Consider the following 21372-nt stretch of genomic DNA (forward strand, 5'->3'; position numbering starts at 1 on the left):
AATTTTGGAAGCTTTGTCTGAGCAGGGAGGCGTCTCATTTTCCTTAGTCTCATTTTTCTTAGAGCTACTTTGAGTGGTGCTACTTTTTCCAACCAGGTGATTGTTTTCCATGTTAGGGGAGGGAGAATGTGTAGTTTAAAATTTGTCCATGCAAGCATCTCTTTATCAGGCGCTGAATTCATATGTAACAAAGGAAGGACTTGTCATTATGTGTTAATAAAGGAAGCATGGTGAAATGTTATACATCTGATTACCTTGAATCCTTGTGGAAAAACAATGGTCTGTTCTAGGTTTTCCACATTTCTGCGTTTCTTTGCTTGTCATGATGTGTGAATTCCATTATGCTGGTTTCCCATAGTCTCCATGCTTCCAACAGCGAGTTTGGCAGCAAGAGCAGCCACAGTGGCTGCTCCAGGTGCCATTTTCTGCTGTCCTGTTTGTCTAATGGTGGCTGAGTTGCCAGCAGACAGGGTGCTGATTGGCTGCCCTTGTGTTTCCTGTCCTCACTTCTGGTATGCACCCTCCCATGCCTGGCTAAACACCAGCTCATCCACCTCCTAGCCGAATTGCCAAGATGGTGTCTTGCCCACCTGGTGACTTCCCAAGTCAGTGCACGAGATACCGTGTCCTTATGTGAAAGGGGACAGTGTGGCTATGCAGGAGGCTGCACCAAATTTGTGAGCCAACGAAGGAGAGGAAGGTGATGTAGGCAGGAGTGTTACATGCTGGGATTGGTTCCCAGCTGCAGGGCCTGAATGGATGCATGCCACCATTTAGAAGGAAGATGGAAGCACATGGTAACTACTCATGCATAGTTACCTCATGAATGCATGAAAATGGGAGTCAGGGTAAGGTAACTGTGCAGTTCCTGTTTGCATTGTGTGTGAATTCAGCCAGGGAGTTGCACTATATGGAAACCTCCATGTTATAACTTCCTATACAGCTCAAGTGTTAGTGTCCTTGTTTCATGAAGCAACTGTACTGCTATGACCTGGTTTGCATGTCAAGTTCAAAACTGGAGTTGTTTAATCCAGGAATTGATAGGAATCTATGGTAGTGAGTGAATGTGGTGCTTGCTACTTCCATTTTCAATGATAAACCTAGAAATGCTGTGTGAGTTAACTCAATAACTGCCCTTGCTCTCTTGTTGGATTAACTCTGAGTAGCGTAACTCATAAATGACCCAGAACATCTAGATTCAGATGTCATGTAACAACCCAAGAATTGGCAAACTAGATCTATGAGTTTGAGAAGGAATGGTAGGGTTGTTGTTTTTTCTGAAATACAGTGTGCTGTTTTTCTGTCTAATACCATTCTTTCCCTGTCTTCTCTGTTCAGAGCATGAGATTCCAGCCTTGAACCAAATGTCTTGGTTAATGAAGACTGCATCTATAGAATTGCGGGTGACTTCACTAAACCGTCAGCGTTCTCACACACAAAGGCTCTTGCATCTCCTTCTAGATGATGTGCCAGTCAAATCTTTCTTAGGTAAATAGAATTTGGTAGAGCAGACATAAGAATCAAGATAGTTGATATCAAAAGGCTTTGCTCCTTCTCTGAATGTGAGAGCGGTTTTGGAATTGATTTTGATGTTATGATCTATGATGTTATGCTTCAAGTGTTCTGATCAGTGCAGAATGCTTTAACTATGGTTAGGGCTTATTTAAGATACAAATTTATAAACTGCTTTCCACTAAGTTAGTAAAGCAATGAACATGCACTAAAGTGCATCAGTAAAACTCATCAGTTAAAAATACAATAAACAGTACATTGCTGTGCACTGCAGACTACATCTGGCTAGGTCATTCCTCAGGGAAAGCGTGTGTGAAGAGATGGTCTTAAAGGTGTCCAAATGTCAAAACTGTGAGTGCTCCCCGATGACAGCAGGGAATACACGCTGGGGAATTGGTGGCATTTTATATTGTTAAATAATATTTACTAATGAAAGTAGGTGAACCAGTAATGTGATGTTGCGACAGGACACTCAGCCTTATAAGAGAAGGCAAATACAATGACATAATAATGTTAAAGTTGAAATAAATTAATCTCAGCAGGAATGAGCATTTGCAGTGTAGTCTTGATACCTCATAGGCCTTGAAAGGGTACCTAATTATACCTCATGAAATAAATGAGTACAACCCTATAGCCCTGCTTCCTGCATTTCTTAGGCTGCATTTTCCTAAGGTTATGCACAATTTTAGTTCTATTGAAGTAAATTCATTGAAGTGCATGGGACCCAACTAAATCTAATGTTGGACACAAGTCCTAAGAAGCAGCATTTTAATTTAACTTCCTTGGTTGATGGTTAATCTTGAATTTGCTGAACTTTTCATTTCTCTTAGCTGATGGTGAAGGAGGGATAGAAGATGAAACTCGGTCTGTTAGTGGGTTTCTTCACTTTGATACTGCTTCCAAAGGTAAGTCTCATGGAACTCCAGCACAGAGTTCTCAGTAAACCAGATGTCATTTCAACAGGAATTGTACCTTATATACTGCTTTTGTTTTGCTTATATTAATTAGGCAATTCAGAAATTGGTGCAGACTACTGCAGTTCAGCTTAATTTATGTCACTAATTTATGTAATTCTAGATATTACTCCAAGACAACAGTTTTGTCTCTAGCTCACATCTGTATGTTTGAAACATTTTCATATTGCCTTTCATCATTTGAAATACCAGGGCAGTGTACCTTATGACTTTAGAAGCTAATACGAGTGCTAGTTAGTGGGTATGATCAGAAACTGATATACTCATTCGGGGTTGGGCTGTTTTGCTTTCAGCACCTCTCCATATTGCTTTTACACTCATCAGACCTCACTATACGTTCAGTGTAGCCAACTCCCGCAGAAGGAAAAAGTCAAGAAGCACCAATGCTTATGCTACTGTTAGAGTTATACCTTGCTGGAACTACACAAGTAGTCAGATGTAGACAAGTATACCAGAAATGAAGGAAATAACTGGGAACCAAGTTGGGAATAATGGTAAATAAAAATCTCTTGATCATAAATACTGTTCTATTTTTATCTTGAGAGTGCAGTTAAACTCCGATCCTTCTGATTTCTTGGTATTTCTGAATAGATTTCTCATTTTCAGTACGCAGGAAAATCTTGAGCATCCTTGATTCAATTGACTTCAGTCAAGAGATTCCAGAACCTTTACAGCTGGATTTTTTTGACCGTGCTCAAATTGAGCACGTAATTGCCAACTGCGAGAACAAGAGTGCACGTGGGCCAATTATTTGCAATGTCAAGGTGAACAGTTTTCAGAAATTGTATTGAATTTGATAGAGATTTTAAGGAAATGATCTAGTCATAGTTAGGTATGCTCATGGATCTTTATTTTGGAAGAAAAAAAGATACTGTATTAAATTCATTGGGTCAGTTCACATGTCAACAGCTGCAGGCTACTTCTAAATTTTGTGAGTAACTGCTGCTTAACACAATTGGAGGATATGAGCATGGCATCTGAACCCAGACTGCTGGTTGTTTATGGGCGAAACAACCCAGTGGTTAACACAACAGCAACCCTGTTTAGGGTCAACTGATGGATTATGTAGCCCATAAACAGCCCAGTGATCCAGGTTCAGAAACTGGAATTGACTTGTCAGCAACATGCTTTCCCATGAATTGTGGGTTATATAACCCACAATTTATTGCTGTATTGTGTAGACTAGTTATTCTCTTGGGATAGTTTTCAACTGCAACCTTCCACCACTGGATCAGATAGCACTGGGCAGTAATTGTTGCTTTTATATACTGTTAAATAGCCATATATGGCTCCCAGAATGGTTTATAAAGAAATTCAGTTCCCCTTCACCCACACCTTGAATATCTGCATTGAAATATTTGACGACTTCTGGATGTACAAGGGGCTGCAGTGAGAACTAGGGAAAGGGGAACTCTCATTGTATAGGTGAAGTTTACTCATGTAACTCTAAAGCTTACATTCAAAGTTTTACATTGTTGGTGGCTAGTTTTATGGAGCATTTGAGTTGAACTGGGAGGAAAATGAAATTGTGGCATAAATAAGAAATGGGTGAAGTAAAATGGAAAGAGAAAACCTTGGGTTAAGAAACTATCAATGGATTGGATTGGATTGGATTGGATCCAGACTTAGTCATAATTAAAGTAGAATCAGTGAGATTTGAGTTGGTTATGAGCCTAAGTATTACTTTATATGGATCCAGCCCATAGTTTTAAGTTCACAGTTGTCTCCAAACACTGGGAAAATCTAGGTAAAACATTACATGCAATAAGATATGAACTCCTCCCTTCTTCCCTCTTGCTTCAATTCCAGCATCTTCACAAAGTTTTGATTGCTGAAGTTAATGCTTTGCAAGGAATGGCAGCCCTTGGACAGAGACCTTTACTTATGGAGGTAAGCCCAAACATGGATTCATAGATTATTCCACTGATTCCTTTTGAAAAGATTGTTATGAGGGGGGTTCGTTTATATGTCATCTCTCAATTTATAATTGCAGATAAATTCTTGACAAAACTTAATTTCATTTATTGCCCTAGCAAGTAGGTTACACTGAGTGTTCCTAAGGTGACAGAGTGAGTATGATGTTGATTCTGTGCTGGAGTGTAATGTTTGAGAAATCTGAAGTGTTTATTTTATTTATTTTAATTTAAAACATTTTTACCCCGTCCTTCCCAATAAAACGTCTCAGGATGGCTTACAATAATTGCATTTCTAAGGAATGCATAGACACCCAGTTTTTTCTAAATTCCTCTATCAGTTGCTTTCTTAAAAACATGGAAAAGTAGTACAGAGCATTATTTAAAAGGAAACACACTGGGGAAAACAACGCATACTTCTCTGGTGGCACTTTCTCATAGGTAGAATTCCCAAGCTACATACCCCACTTGTTGCTAGGCTAAGGATGTACTTTTTGTAACTCTTGTTTTGGGCTAATATGATTCCATTTTATTTGACTGTGCAGGAAATCAATACAATCCTCCAATATGTTGTGGAACGGAACAAACTCCTTCAGTGCCTCTTTGCAAAGCGACATGCACTTGAGTCTTGGAGACAGCTGGTAGAAATCATATTAACTGCTTGCCCACAGGATCTCATACAACCTGAAGACAGACAGCTTATTATCCGTGATTTGTTACAAGACTTGCATGACAAGGTAAATTCCTTCACATGCATTAGGTTAGTGTATTTCAGAGACAGGGAACTAGTTTGGCATGGAGGGTCTGAGAGCTGAATGACAACAGTGGTATGGCAAATCCAGCTTTGCCGCACATGGACTTCCTTCTGGTTAGCATCTCAGTATGGACAATATTGTCTGCCTTTCTCCATACACAGTGCAGGTGTGAAGCTAGCAAGAAGAGAAATCTCTGCTTCAATCTTCAGTCATACATAACAACAGTGATTCCTTTTTGTGCCACTTTCCCTCCCAGTAAGTGGTGGAAACAGGAAGGATTTTCCCTCTTTCTTAGTGTTTAAGGTTTGGGCTTTGGGAGGGGCCTTGCTCAAGGTCCTTTGAATCAGAGGTTTCCCACTCATGTTTCTTACATTGACTGTAAGGAAAAAAACTGGTATGGTATCTTCTCGGGGTATGTGCGTATTTATATAGACCTATATAAAAAATTCATGAAAACTATTGGTTTGCGTTAAGTTGCTATGCATGGGCTGGATGTTTCTTGCTGCCACTGTACTTTCTAGATTCAAAATGCAGAGTAGGAGTGGTTGGGAAGGAGCTCTGTGTTACTATAGCTACCCATCTTGTGCTCACAAGTGAGTTGTTTCACTCATTCAACTGTGGCATTCTGCTTACAGTAATTTGCATCAGGGAGGACTATAAAAATTATATATACATGTCATTGGTATGGCTTTTTGTTTCTTTAAGATCTTAAATGATGATGCAGCTCAGGAGTTGATGCCTGTCGTGGCAGGAGCTGTATTTACTCTGACCACCCATCTAAGTCAGTCTGTGCGCACAGAGCAAAAGGAGCCATTTGCTATCCCTATACCTGGACACTCCCAATTTGTCTTGATGCTGGATGGTTCTTTCACAACCCCACCAGGTTCTGAAGGGATGGTGGTAGGATTTGCTTCCATTGGAGACTCCTCTTTACATATCATATTGAAAAAAATTCTGGATTTTATAATGAAAACAGGTAATGTTGAATGCGTAAATCATTCTTCCCTTATTGGAAAGGGCTGCTATACAAGCCAATAGGAGGGTGGACTTTCTTTTGTTTTGCTTCATTATGGCAATGCTCTGTAATTAAAATATACAGTAATGTTTATTTAATATTTGAAGTAGAGGGATGCATGTGGTCTGTACTGATAGAATTAGCATGCAGAGATTCTGTCTTATTCTTAATGACCTTCTGTAGGAATTTAATTTTCATAACCTAAGTAGTTCATGATTATTGCTTCAGCTTATATGGAAACAGACTTGTTTTTGCATTATAAAAGCCAATATTCTGGATTAAAATTAAGACTTGAACTGGTTGGTAACAAAACAGTGAAGTGTGTTGGCTTGTTCTTCATTAGAAAAACACTTTTTTTCCCTTTATAATTAGGTGGTGGTTTCCAGCGAGTGAGAACACACCTGTATGGATCACTGCTGTACTATCTACAGATCGCTCAAAGACCAGATGAGCCTGACACCCTAGAAGCAGGTAGGAAAGGACATAATTGAGTGAAGACAAAAGTGTAATGTATCTCTATAGTATAACCTCTTTAAAGTAGTGTTGCCATTGGCTGCAGTTAAAAAACTTAAGGTATCACTCCTCGTATGACTTTGGTTCATTTTCCATTAGCAGTAATGCTGTATCATCTTAACTCTGTACTGCCAGTATCTTCAACTTTTATTTGAATGAATGAAGGAAAAGCAATCTGTCCCTTGGAACACTCCCTCCAGACATCAAATTGTTTTAATTGCAAAGTTATGCAGTCGTTAGGGATGTCTGGCACCTAGAAATTGTGTTTGACGCCTGTGGTATCATCTTCAAACACATTTAAATCAATCAAAATAAATTAATGTTTTAGAATCAGAATAAACCCATTCTGCATGGTCCTAGGGTTCCATTAGTATACATTTTAAATTTCAGGCATCTAGGTTTCATGGTCCTGGTATTGCAGTGCAGGCAAACAGATGTCTTGATGAGAATTGAGATAGGCTCTGGATCATTCTTTTTACTGTACCCTTTTTTTCTTTTACTTTATAGCCAAGAAGACTATGTGGGAGCGTTTAACAGCTCCCGAAGATGCTTTCAGTAAATTGCAACGTGAAAATATGGCAATTATTGAAAGCTATGGTTCTGCCCTAATGGAGGTAGTCTGCCGAGATGCCTGTGATGGTCATGAGATAGGCCGGGTAAGTAACATTACACATTTTCTATTTAAATTTTAAACATGCTTGGTAAAAAATGTGTGTGGGAACGTAGGAATTTATACTAAAATTTTGAAAAATTTGAACACCTATTAAAATTTAATAATGTTGGATTTTATTTAAAGGAAGTTCAGTAAGCCCACCTTATCTCACACACTTGCTGAAGGTAAGGATTTTCAACTAGACAGGGGGATAAAGGCTAGCAGGAGCTACAGGTACTGATGACTGTAACCTTCAGTATCAGAGGCAGTATCCTGAGGTTGCACTTTTGCAGGGAAACATGGGTGGAAGAATACTATTGCATTCATATACTGCTTGTGGATTCCATATGGGCAACTGGTTGACCTCTGTCTAAATAGAATGCTGGAGCAGATTGGTTGCTGGACCCAGCATAGCTCCTTTTATGGTCTTACTGATTTCTGTTACACTCTCCCATCTTTTGAAACCATGATATTCATTTCCCTACCATCAGCACTGTTTCACAGGTAGGGGATAAGCAAGTGGGGGGAAACTAGATAGAAAGCTATTACTTTGAGTTGTAGCTACATTACAGCACTCTGTCCTCTTAAAACAAAAACAAAACTTTTGCATTTTTTAAAAAAACAACCAGTGTGGTGAAGTATTCACAGATGAAGGTTATAGAGTCATACACCTTTTAAATATATGTATATCACTTGAAAATAAACTAATTTAGTTAATCTTACAGTTCAATCTCTTCCCTTCCATTTTCAGATGCTAGCACTAGCTTTACTTGATCGCATCATCTCTATAGATAAACAGCAACAATGGCTGCTGTATCTGTCCAACAGTGGCTATCTCAAAGTGCTTGTGGAAAGCCTAGCAGATGATGACCTCAAGCTGCAAAACTTGCTTTCACCCCAGCCTCCTCTACTTAAAGCATTGTACACCTATGAGTCAAAAATGGTGAGATCCTAATACTGATTCGTTTGCAGTCAGCTACTGTTTGTGTTACAGTAAGGTTGGAGTTCTACTTAGGCCCTCCACAGTTTCTTTCCTGGGCTCTTCTCCACATCCAAGGCTCTAACCTCTGCTCAACAGTAAGAAAAGGCAAACTTTTTCTGGCACCAAACAGGGAGACCGTGCTCTTACTTACATACCCCACACACTCTCCAAGCAGGGAAACACCACTCTTATCTCCAGTTATTAATTAGTAACAAGAGCAAGGTTTCCTTAAGACAGGCAGCCTTTTTTAGCAGTTGAGGAAAGAAAGGTTGTCTGATTCTGCAGATAGAGAGAAACATAGAGTAGCCCCTTTTTTCATGTATGAAGAGGCAGAAACAAAAGGAGTCAGGTGATGTCAGGGGTAGGGCTTCAGGAGGGTAGCACCTGCCCCAGCATCATCCAGTTCATGCCAGGTGTCCCTGGAGGTAATCTGGTCCCCAGCAGCAGGGCAATTTCTGACCTGTTACATCCCAGACCAATATGGTTAAGAGTACCTTGTATACCAGTGATACGGTATAAATGTCACAAATGCTTATTAAATGGCTCTGCCTTTTTCTTCTTCATACTTGCTGTCTCCCAGTGGTCTAAAACATTGCCTTTTTGTCCACCCAATGCAAGTTCTTTGAGGTGCAGCTGTGGCTGGACTAGGAGGAAGTTTCCTGCGCAGTATCAGTCCTCTTCCCACCTTGGTAGTGAACACTTGCAGGTGCAAGGTCTGGTCTATCAGCTCAGGCGAGGCTTACCTCTTTGTTCTGCAGTGACAGCTTGTTTCTTGTGCATTCAGTAATTGTATGTTTTGACTTGCTTGTTTTAAATTATATTGATTTGTGTTTTTAACATGTTAATTTTAGGTATGTTTTAAAATTGCTGAGACAAAGTTATTTAGTTATATAACACTTGTAAAAGTGGGTGCTTGCCATGTACTTTACTTTTTATTAATTTACCTTTTTGTAAAATGCTGTAGGCTTTCCTGACCAAAGTAGCTAAAATACAGCAAGGAGCACTAGAATTACTGAGATGTGGAGTGATTGTGAGGCTTGCACAGTGTCAGGTATATGATATGCGACCTGAAACAGATCAACAGGGGTAAGTTTCTTTATAGCATGTCCTTAGAATGATCTCCAAAGCTGTCAATCTGTGAAATGCATCCTAATTGAACACAAAATGTCTTAAGTCCCTAATTCTGTGTTTTAATTATGCTGATTTTAGACTGAAAGATACTGACATACAAAGTAGCTGGGGTTATTTGTATTTGGTCATCTGTGCTTCCTTGGCATAAATCCTAGAACTTTTGGATACACCGTACAAATTACATACACTTAATTTGTTTATTTTTTCTCTCAAACAATGAAAGCTCAAAGAACATAACAATACTAAAACAAATTTTCCCAGGCTTGGGTCCCCAGATGGATCAAATGACAACTCCTAACATGCTCAAATATTGTCTTACTGGCTGGGGATTTTGTGACTTGTTGTCCAGCATCTGAGGACACAAGACTGTGAAAAGCTGCACTGAAACACTTAGTTCACAATCCCATGTAAGTTTAGACAGGGAAGAAGTCCTACAATTCCCAGCTGGTAATCGCAGGACTCTTTCTATCTAGATTGTGTATAGGACTGTGCTCTTCGTAAAGAAAAAGCTGCGAATGATGAGTCTATGCTTGGCCATCTCATTTTCCCCAACAGAGCTCTACAGAGGAATTTTCAGTAGCATTTAAAACTTTTTTTAATGGAAGTGATCATTGGTAATTAAAATGTTACATTTTACACATTTGTTATTACAAACTTTGCTATTTTTCTTCCCATATTTTAGCAATTCTTACTAAGGAGATGAAGTTGGGATTAAGTGATTGGCCCATTGAATAAGCAATTGTTCTGGTCATACCTTGAGTTGGGTGATCACTGAGATGTTAAGGAGAGGCTAGAGCTCAGTGATGGTTCATTCACTTGCATGTTGAAAGCCTCAAGTTCATTCCCAAGCATCTGCAATAGAAGGATACCTGGTACTTCGTTAAGAAATAAACCTTAGAGAGAGCTGTTGCCAGTTAGAGGAGTCACTATTAAGCTAGATGGACAAATAGTCTGCTAATATAAGGCAGCCTCATACACGTGTTGTATAATATATATTCTGTTCAATGCTACCAAACAGCTAGCTTTTTCCTTCTCATTTCCCCCTCCTTTAGATTATTTGGAATGCAAGAACCTCCAGTCTTTATTCCTGCTCCTGTAGAACGCTATCGCCAGATTCTTCTCCCAGCTCTCCAGCTGTGCCAAGTTATCCTCACTTCTAGTATGGCACAGCATGCACAGGCTGCAGGACAGGTAAACCAAAATGCAGGAATACCCCATGGTTTTAGCTGTTCATTAGTTATTTTTTCTCATAGCTAGATACTGGTTTTATATTTTGTTATTCCTCACCTATTAGTTTAACATCTCTCCTGCTGATACTGTGTTCTGAAACTCTTAACTGCCTTTTAATTTAACTCCATATATGCTTTTTCATTTGTAGGTTTTGCAGTTTCTAATTTCTCATTCAGATACTATCCAGGCCATCTTGCGGTGTCAGGAAGCCACTGCAGGATCTTTGCAGGAACTGGCTCTGTTGACTGGGATAATAAGCAAAGCTGCTCTGCCTGGTAGGGTATTTTTGGCAATCACTCTTTACTAATTCCAGTAATTAAGTTACTGTGTAACACAATGCAGCAAAAGCTTTTTATTGGACTAACTTCTAAAAATGTATGAATTGGCCGAGAAAATTCACAACAGCTCTTTGTAGTTCATATAGCTGCACCTTTCTTTACTTAGTCCTGTGTGCTAACCTGTCCTTGAGTCTCACAGCAGGTATCATTTTAAAGCAAATGTTTATAACCCATTGATTTGCTCACTGATGGTAGGTATTAAAGTAACTGCAATGATTCCCAGCAACAAAAAGCAGAAATCTTGTACTCGGGGTTTCCAGCAGATCTTAAGCAATAGGGAAACCTATAAATTGGAAGTGATTGTCTCTCTGTCTTGGAATGAGAGACATGGGAGTTTGCTTGATAAGGCAGTCAGCATCCTAGCACTGATTTAAGCACAGAGAGGATGAAGTGTTTGGCTTTGGAAGTTTTCCTTTAGACATTTGAAGGAACCCCAGTTTTGGAGGATAGAAGACTTGTATTGACAATCATGAACATACTTGCAGAATGCCTGCTTTATATATTGTACATTGAATTTTTTTTATGTGTATATTATTCTGTTCCACATTTAAGCAGAGCAATATCAAAGCAATACCAGTAGTTGATCCAACAGAACACTGGCCTTCAAAGCAGTTACCCTCAGGGATCTCCGGTGGCCACTCATGAAGCTCTTCCCTCCTTGTCCCCTTAAGTAGCTTTAAGATAAACTTCAGAAAATGTTAAGGTCTTCTTTCTTTTCCCTCTATTCCCTTTGTCTTGCTATTTCTTTCCTTCTCCCTCCCATCCCTTAGTCTTAAGTTTCTCATCCCTGTCACCTTTTTAGCTCACTTTTGACTAGTCAGCCCTCAACTTTTGGGGGCTTTTGCGACTAACCACCTCTTCCATGGAAGCTGTGGTGCTCACAGCAATTTCTCATGTTCCCGGATGTGCCTGTAGGCCCAACAATTTGGGGGAACGCTGCAACAGAGAATATTCTCCCCTATTTGGGATTAAAAATTGAAGTGAAAGTCATACTTCATTTTTAATGATTTTGAAAGTAATCATGTTTTCCAAAGCTTCTGATAATACTTGGATTATCTATACTATTATTGTATTGTGTCATTTTACCAGGTGTGCTAGGTGATTTTGATCCTGATGTTAATGAAGGAATACAGATTGAATTGCAAGGACATATAGGGCGTTTTCAGGTAAATAATGCTAATGATTACAGTAACTGCTTTGTGTTAATTTGAACAAAATTTCCAATGCTAGTTTTAATACAATATGCTGTAGATAATTACTACTGCAGTACACATATGTAGAAAATGCTTGTATCATAATGTTATAAACTGGTACCTTTGAAAAAACAGTTCAGGAGTTCTAATTTTAACATTAAAAATCTGAATTTAGCTCAGATTTAGGTTAAATCTGAAAATAAATACTCTGTTCTGATACAAACAAACTGCAGCATGGCCTAACTTTTGAAAGGAATGGTCAATGGATAATGACCTAAGGATATAGCATTTGCTTTTATGTAATGGGTTTTACCTATTCATAAGGTAAGGGCCATCATACAAGGTGGTAATGATGGTGGTGGAGTCTGTTGCACTTCTGAAAAGTAAGTGCTTTCCATTAATGGGATTCCTCACATTCCATGTATGTAGAAAAACAAGCTGGAAAGCCTCTGTGCATATAGAGAACATAAAAATCAAGAGTTGCAGTTAAAATTGTGGACTATCATTGGCTCTTATAGTGCAGTGTGGTAACCTTGGAAACAGAATTCTTAAGCATGTATTCATGAGGTGTATAGCATTGTTATGAGTGGAGGTAGAATTTGAAGCAAATATCATGACGTGCATTCAGAATATTCTGTTGCATCTTAAGGATGTCCAATGACCAATAGTTTGTCAACTAGCATCATATAAGTAGGACTTATTGGTAGTGGTGGGACCAGCCTTCTGAAATGCTCTCCTAATGTATGGTCTGAGAGGTGGAAACTGGCCTTCAGGTGTCTCTTCAGGAGGCACCTGTTTACTGGTGCTTTCCTGACTTAGAATCATACTTCTGTTTTGTTGTTTTTTGCCACTTTTTGGTGTATTTGTTAATGGTTTTATATTGCATTTTTAGATGTATTTTTAGATGAAACACAGATATGCCATCAAGTGGTGTGTAAATAAATAAAATTGAGAAAATAAACACTAAGCAGCTGTAATTGGCAGACAACAATAATCAGTTTGCTACTTTCTTTTGCCTTCAGCGCCAGTGCCTAGGTCTTCTAACACGTTTTGGTGGTTCAGATAGACTACGTCAGTTTAAATTGCAAGACAACCATGCAGACGGAGACAGAGTGAACAAGAGGGATGAAATTGAGCTGGCCATGCAACAGGTGAAGTATAGCATAGATCATACCTGGTTACACAAGTTCCAGAATTGTGACATTTCCACGCCTCCTTTTTGTTCGGCAGATGTGGCAAAAGTGACCATTGCCCACACTTGTTTGTCATGAACCGTTTTGCCTCCTCTTCTTTAGATCTGTGCCAATGTGATGGAATACTGCCAATTGCTTATGATACAATGTGCCCCTACTTTTGAGCACACAGTCTGCCTCTTCACTCCCAGCCTTTCTGAATCCACCAATCGAGATGGATCACGGCAAGGTGGGTTGCCAGGTTTTAGTAGTGTAGGTCAAATCCCAAATTCTAGATTTGGACTGAATGCTGACACAGTAGCAGACTTTCTTATAAACTTTGTCAAGTACAGTTGTGTTATATTACAAAGTGCTTCAGAAAGCTGCTTTAGATGTGAGAGGTAGTAATTCTAGTAATATTCTATTAGTTGAATATTAGTAAGTATTTAGTACTGTTATGGTTACTAGTTTTAATAAAATGAGTACTGTACTCATGTGGCATTTTTGTTCAGTTTCCTGTGGTGGATCATCCCTCCAAAGAGACTGTTGTTTTCCATATTAATATTGTAGCATATAACTATGAAGTAGGCATTTATGTAGTAATAGAACCTTATTCCTCTAGGTTTTTAAACCTTTTAAGCCACCATAAAGTTATTACTTCTCCCCAGTTGATTTATATTTTATCTGCTTTCTTTTCATGTAGTTATTTTCATTGTCTGTTTTTGTTTTCTGTTAGTATCCATTCTGGAACATGTATATGCATGTTTGCAGCAAATAAATTTTGCAGGTTTGCAGCAAATAAATTTAATCGTAAATTAAAAATAAACCAACTTTTCCATTTCGTTATACTTTTAAGAATAACCAAATGGTGAAGAGCTTAATAGGGTAGAATCTGAAAGGAGAAGAATGTTTTTGTCATGTCCCAGTAATGGCTTTAAATTATAGACTGCTGGTTCACATGATTCCTTGAAAAAGTTTTTGGCATATATTATTTGAGATGGTGTATGAAGTGATAATTTGTTTGGGCCACCATGTCTTGAACTGGTATAATCTTCAGTTTCACCTGTGATAGCGTGGTTATATTAAATGTCTGTCACAAAATAGTACATGGTTTTATGAATTTACCTTTGGAAGCATGGATATTTAGGGTTTAAGCCCATCTTTTACAGAGGCTTGTCTGAGTTGAAGTACAACTTTACTAGGCTTTCTCTGTTGCATGGTGACATAACTACAGAAGTTACTGTAGTACAGTATGTTGTGCTTGATTATTTATATGGAAAGGCTATGATTACGTTCTTGGCAGATGTCAAGAAATTCAAGGCTTGTTTTTATTCTGACATGGTTTTAATGTTAACTTTTCCTATTTTTTCCTAGATTGGCTTGCCTATATTCAATCATGATGTTTTTATTAATTGTTGAATGTTAATAGATCACTTTGCTATTTGCTGCACTGATTACATTATAGAAAAGTAGGATTTAAAGGTAGCTAATAAATGAAATTATATATCAGCTACTTAAACACTGATCTGCAGTTAAAATGATGACAAAGACCAGTACAATTCTGAACGCACTCACTTGAGAGTAAGCCCCATTGAGCTGAATGATTCTGAGTAACCTGCCTAGGATTGAGCTTCTGTAGAGCTTGAGATAGGTTAACTTGGTTTGTGACCTGTTTTAGATGCACAAGCACCAGTGATCCCCTACTGGCGTTTGCCTGGCCTCGGTATCATCGTCTATCTCTTAAAACAGAGTGCTAATGACTTCTTCAGTTACTATGATAGCCATCATCAGAGTGTTAGCAAGTTGCAGAATGTGGAACAACTACCGCCAGATGAGATAAAAGAGGTAACCACCCTATGCCCTCCTTGTTTATTTACAGTACTAAGCTAAGCATACCTCAAATTTACTGTGGTAGTCTTTTATACTATTGGAATTACCAGGTTAGTGAAAGAACCCTTAGTAAATAGACCACTGGCCATAACTTTACTGAGGTTCAGGGCAAACTCTGTTTGTTAATCCATTAGATTTTTATCTTTAGGAAGAACTCTCCCTCTATTTATATTTACTCTTAAATGGGCCAGTGTGAGGTATGCATTCTGGGTTTGGACACACCTAAATATTTTACTTCTGAGGGAGTAAGATGACCTATTTTTCATCAGTCTGAAGAGATTACCAAATTACTATGAGATTGCTTTGATTGCTTCACACCTCTTTTCAGACAAACCAAATTAAAGTGGTTATAAATCAAATTCTCCATTAAGCATTTTAGTATTTTCAAGAGTGGGATGAAAGGTATGCATATGTACATGTGTGCATGTGCATGGAGCTCTTTTGTGCTAGGGACTGACCTTCGGATCAGTATCACATTATTACATATGTGCTTGTTCTTTTCCACAGTTATGCCAGTCAGTTATGCTAGCTGGAGTAGACAAAATTTCAACTGCCCAGAAATACATCTTGGCAAGACGACGCTTGGTGAAACTGATCAACAATCGAGCCAAATTGCTTTCTCTGTGTTGCTGTATCCTTTAATAATTATGCTGAAATTCTGATGCTTGTATTTTAAAAAATCTATAAATTCTCCAAAGACAGATAAAAAAGTGAATCTGTTGGGGCAAAATATTAAGAACTTGATTAAACCTAATGAAAAAGTGTGAATTTCCCTCTCCTTATCTCATAGAAATGTTTCATTGTCTAGCACTTGAACCTTGGAAGGAATGCTATTAGTGTTGCAGTAAAGCTCTGCAGAATCCGTCCCTCTTCAGTACACAGACTTTCTGTCGTGCTCCACCCTGTCTTAAAAAGCAAGCTGAGCTGAAAGGAAGTCTGTGAACACTGACGGAACCCAGTTGCACAACAGGCAACCTATTTCCACATCATAAACAAAGGCAGCAAGTCATGTGTGAAGAAGAGGGATGCCAGTTATGCAGCAGTCGTGGGGCTTGATTCTTGGCGAATGCTCCAGGAACGCTCAGTGTGCTCACCAGGAAGTTGGACTCACAGCAGTAAGAAAGCAGGCTGGAGTCCAGGGAGACAAGTCCAAGGACTCTGGTTGTTTCCCAAACCCAAAACAGTTTTCTTACTGTTTTTAATCTTAGATGATACCCTATTAATCATAGTATTTCCTTGCTAATGTGACGTCCAATACAAGGAAATGTCAGAATGTGGTAATTCCTCTTTAATTTAATAATGTGAAGAACTTCTTAAAAACATAATGAATTTCCTGGAAAAAAAGATTCAGCTCCCTCATAAAGGGAAACAAATGCAGCTTATAGTTTTAAGGCTAACATAGTGATATTTTAATTGTACTATATTAATACAAAAAAATAATGATTTGATAATACCTTGTACTTTTCCACCTTGAAAATATCTACACCTGTCAAAGTTTGAATAGTCCTATGAAAAAGCCCTTTGAAAAGGAACCATAGATAGATGTAAAACCCCATACTCCTGTAACAGAAGTGGCTCACACATTTCCAGCCTTCCCTGAAAGCCTTTCCTTTCTTAAGTGGTTGAGATAGTGACTCAATATGTCTCATTAAAATATAAATTTAAATAGTAGAAAAATGCAAATATTTCTTGCACTGAGAACAAGGTGGGGTGGCAAAGCAATGACAGCACCTCCAGTGTGCCACTTGGGCACTTTGGAAGGACTGTCACTAGCCCTCAACTTGGAGATCACAAAAAGTCATCTCTGGGGGGGAAGGTGGTGGGGGGGTTTGTGGAGCTACAGCAAAGACAAAAAAAAGCTCACAGTTGTGGCAGGAGACACCAAACCAGCAAAAATTGCCCCACTGTTCCACTTGAGCATTAGTAGGGAAGCTGAGATTGGTGGTAGTCTGTGCTACCTCAACAAAAGCAGCAAGAATTGTTTGCTCTGTGAATTCTCTGGAATAAATGTTTCCATGGAGCCTTAAATGGAGGCTCTTGGTAGGCTCCTTATCTCTGATCATGCAATTAGTGTGTGTACGTGTACACACACAATTTTAGTTGCTGATTTCATTGGAGTTGCATATGCAAAATTCACCATAAATGTTGCTGTTGTAGGAAGAGATGAACATTTTTTTGTCATATGTTCCTCCCTAAGTGGAGTTGTAATGTTCTCCTTACCAGATATATTTGTAGATATCATAGAAACATGTCTTTTTATTCTTTGGCGGCATCTGGAACATTATCTGCTGCGCTGTACACCTGCAGATTCCCAAGATTCTCTTTTGGCATCTAGGACTCCACTGAAAAGCAGAAGATTGCAAGGTCATTTTCCCTTAAAGTTCTTGGATTTTTTCCATTTTGCTGTAGTAGTTTAAAAAAAAAACCAACAGATTATGTCAGTGTGCTTAAGAATGCTTTTTTTAAGTTTGTATATATATTTTTAGAAAGTTTTTTACTTGGCAAAGGTCCAGCTTTGCTTTGGTTCAAGCCTTCTGTGGTTAACTGCAGCTCAGTACTGTAGCACAATAGTGTAGGAAAAGAAAAGCAACCCCCCCCCCCCCCCCCCCCCCAAATCTGGGTTTGCCCAAGTACCACAGCCTCACCACAATGGTACAGTTTTAAATGTATGCAGTCCTATACATAGTTCTTCATAAGTATGCTGGGCCCTAATGAATTAATTGGGATTTACTTCTAGGTAAATGATTGCAACCTTAGTTCTGTACAAACAACACGGTAAATAAAACTAGTACTTACGAGAGCCGGAGAGATGCAAACTCTGATATCATGGGATACATAGTTCTTAGTTCTTGCCATCTAAGAAATGGGGAGAACTTGATTGAAATAGAACCACAAATTTTGTTTAAAAAATTTGGCAAAGAAAGGCTTGCTGGAGGCAGGAGAAACTGTTCCCCCCCCCATTTTTCTCTCTACCTCAGCCTTCATATCTCTGCGTGCACATGAGCTAGCAGAAACCCAGGAGAGGGTTCTACTAAGCTAAAGGGTAACAGGTTACTCATCCCAGTTTTGCCTGGAAAAAGTACATCTCTCTCTCCCTGCCTCTAGTCGTCTTGTATGCTAAGGGAGGGCAACCTGTAGTCCTCCAGGTGTTTTGGTTTACAACTCCCATCAACCTTTACCACTAGCTTTGCTAGCTACAGATGATTGGAGTTGTATACCAGCACAGCTGGAGGGCCACAAATTGTCCCCCCACCCTCATTGTATAGGTTGCTACAAACCTAGAGGACAGCCTTGCTGACATAAAGAAATGGATAGCCCAGATTCTTAAGTACATTTTATTGAAACATTAAGATGAGAAAATGATACTGTTAAAAAGGGGTAATTATGGACATTGTACAGTGGGATTTTTAGTTTACAGTTACACATTTTTGAAGTTTGTTTTATACTTAAACATAACTATGAGCATTTTTAATTCCAAGATTCCTTCAGGCCCGAGCCAATCTTTGATTTTAGAAGTGGACTGAGCCGAGTGAGCCAACTTGATTTAGACCAGGTAAAATTCTTCAGTCTATTCCAGTTACATAGCTTTTGGGTTGAAGTATTATTTGTACTTTTAAAGTTGTTGCATGTACAGTGTCTAGAAAATCACTAGTTAACTAACCACAAAATGTTTTGTATTGCATGGTCACTAAATAACAGTACACCTTCACATGTTAAATATTACTGCTAGAACTATACCTGCACATTTCATATAATGTGTGCTTGACACTGAGAACAGCTGGGAGGAAGAAATGATCCCATGCTTTTTTGTTTCTTTTGAACCCTAACATTTACACTTTCTTGAATGTGGATTGTGATACTCAGTTTGGAGAAATTTAGATTTTTATTTTATGTATATTTCTTAAAATGGTTACTGGAGCAATACTGTGCTGACTAAGGAATGTTGATAGTGGCAGGACTTTGATTTTTCTAAACATAGGGTTATAGCCTAAAATTATTGTGTTAAAACTACCAAAAATAAAGACCTCTAAAGGACTTCTCCAATTTGGCGCCATTCTCATGTGTTGTACTACAGCTCCCATAATCTCCAATCAGATGTAGTATTTAATCTTAATTTGGTAGATTTAAATAACCTTTTTCCATCATGGAACTCAGTGTGGTATACATGACTTCAGACCTACCTAACTTCACCAAAATGACTATTATGTGCTCTCACTCTTCTCATCTTATCCAAGTTGCATCTATTTGGGAAAAAATGTGAATAATTTCTAACATGGGCTGGTAGAACATAAATTGTATTAGCAATTATAACTTAAATTGTTACAGAAGATAAGTGATTATATTGCTCTTTCTGCTTATACAGTATTTAGAAAACTATTTTAATAAGTGTATTTTAAGTTGTTGTATTACATTGATACCCTGCCTTTCTTGTGACGAACCCAAGAAAGCTTTCAAAGTTTTCCAACTTTCCATTTTATCCTCAAACAACAGACGTGTAAGATAGGTTAGGCTGAGTGTCTGTGACTGGCCCAAAGTCACCCAGTGAGCTGCATGACCAATCTCTTAAGTACCCAGCCAGCAATAACCACGACACCATGCTAATTCTATTTCAAGTTTGTAATTAGAAATGTTTATTCAATACACTTGAGTACCACTATTCCACAAATGAGAAAACTGTTGTTTCAGATATGAAACAATATTTCTACAAAATAAGAAAAGGGTTTCTTTAAAAAAAAGTTACACAAGTTTTTTCTCTTCTCTCTTCTTAAGCTGCAGATTGAGGCCACCAATAATTTTGGGGAATCATTGCAGAAGAAGCTCCTTGATATTGAAAGCCTATATTCTAAGGTCCGGTCACGCTATACTTTCATTCAAGCGCTTGTTAGACGTATTCGGGGTTTACTAAGGATATCAAGAACCTGAAGACTATAATCGCTTGTGCCTCACTGAAATTTTTGAACATATATCATTTTCTAAATTATGGTCAAAATTATTTTGCTATATTTTTTCATTACAATAGTAAATCAACTTTGTGTACTCTTCTTTTTACCAAGAAGGAAAAAAATAAAAAGTTTTTAAAACAATACTGTACTTGACAAACTACACATCAAAGTTGACAGGTTGCTGTAGTTGATCAAAGATCAGATGTCTACTAGTCCTTTTTTTACAGTTACAAATCCACCTGCAACTTGCAACAATAAATCCACTTCAGAACTAGACATTGTTTTTCTTCCTTGTCTTCTCTTGCTTCTTTCAAAAGAGAAATAGAGTGATCTATAATATGAGGAACGTCAAACCAATGTACCCTGGGTAATCTAGACTTCTCTAGAGGTTTTGTTTCTATTTTATGTATTCCTTTTAAGATTGCTTCATTCAACAGTGACGTGTTCAACATTAAAATCTTTACTAATACCAAACTTTTATCTTCATGTCACTCTATCCCTGTTTACTAAAAGGCAACGACGACTTCATTGCTTCCACATGTGTGCAATCCTGACCATGTTTGGATGGGAAAAAGCCCTGAGACTCAGTATTCCCCAGTGTGTCTAAATAATGTATAGGATTGTGTCCATGGATGAGCTTTGATAAATTTCCAGCAGAAGAGTACTGTAACTTCTGAGGATCAGCCTTAGCAACTACTCTTCTGTGTATCTATGCTTTAATCACATGCAAGAATAATGATGGACCTTATTTGGCCCAAGTAAATTAGGCCTCGGGCTGTTAAGATTGCTGATTTGTTATAACCAGTATCCTTAACTGAATCTGGAAGTCAAGAGAGAAGCTAATACGTGGAACACAGTTCTTTGCCCCAATAGTGCCTACTCTGTGTTTACAAATATATGTGAAGCGGTATGTTGTGTTGAAGCTTTCAACAGAGTTACGTCTGAGGGTCAAAGGTTAAACAGCATCTATGGCCGTATCAGCGCTCCTGCTCTTATTACAGTCCACGAGAAGCTCACGAAGTTTTCCTCCAGCTACTCAGTTTCCGCGCTTTCGGTAGCAGCACGCGGCTTGCAGAATTTAGGCAGCCCCGCCCATCTATCCACTTTCTCCCAATGAAGGAAGCGGAGGCCGATTGCAGCGCACACTCGAACAGCAGAT

At 38.5% G+C, this 21372-nt stretch overlaps 1 protein-coding gene across 2 annotated transcripts in view; it reads left to right on the plus strand.

Moving 5' to 3' along the window:
* NUP205 (nucleoporin 205) overlaps positions 1 to 20489 on the plus strand; it is a 46035-nt gene extending 25546 nt beyond the window's left edge. For both annotated transcript variants that reach the window (XM_044455718.1, XM_044455715.1), the window contains exons 24-43: positions 1339 to 1488; positions 2343 to 2417; positions 3093 to 3250; positions 4296 to 4376; positions 4945 to 5136; positions 5860 to 6130; positions 6542 to 6640; positions 7190 to 7338; positions 8086 to 8277; positions 9281 to 9402; positions 10500 to 10638; positions 10826 to 10952; positions 12105 to 12181; positions 13231 to 13359; positions 13504 to 13630; positions 15059 to 15225; positions 15778 to 15901; positions 17506 to 17634; positions 18750 to 18823; positions 20041 to 20489. In XM_044455718.1, the coding sequence (XP_044311653.1) occupies positions 1339 to 1488; positions 2343 to 2417; positions 3093 to 3250; positions 4296 to 4376; positions 4945 to 5136; positions 5860 to 6130; positions 6542 to 6640; positions 7190 to 7338; positions 8086 to 8277; positions 9281 to 9402; positions 10500 to 10638; positions 10826 to 10952; positions 12105 to 12181; positions 13231 to 13359; positions 13504 to 13630; positions 15059 to 15225; positions 15778 to 15901; positions 17506 to 17634; positions 18750 to 18823; positions 20041 to 20193 (2735 nt within the window). In that variant the 3' untranslated portion in view covers positions 20194 to 20489. The remainder of the gene's footprint in view (positions 1 to 1338; positions 1489 to 2342; positions 2418 to 3092; positions 3251 to 4295; positions 4377 to 4944; positions 5137 to 5859; positions 6131 to 6541; positions 6641 to 7189; positions 7339 to 8085; positions 8278 to 9280; positions 9403 to 10499; positions 10639 to 10825; positions 10953 to 12104; positions 12182 to 13230; positions 13360 to 13503; positions 13631 to 15058; positions 15226 to 15777; positions 15902 to 17505; positions 17635 to 18749; positions 18824 to 20040) is intronic.
* Positions 20490 to 21372: the final 883 nt, after the last annotated feature.

The sequence above is a fragment of the Varanus komodoensis genome, unplaced genomic scaffold (assembly GCF_004798865.1).
Source record: "Varanus komodoensis strain SLA01 unplaced genomic scaffold, ASM479886v1 scaffold8, whole genome shotgun sequence".
NCBI classification, from domain to species: Eukaryota; Metazoa; Chordata; class Lepidosauria; order Squamata; family Varanidae; genus Varanus; species Varanus komodoensis.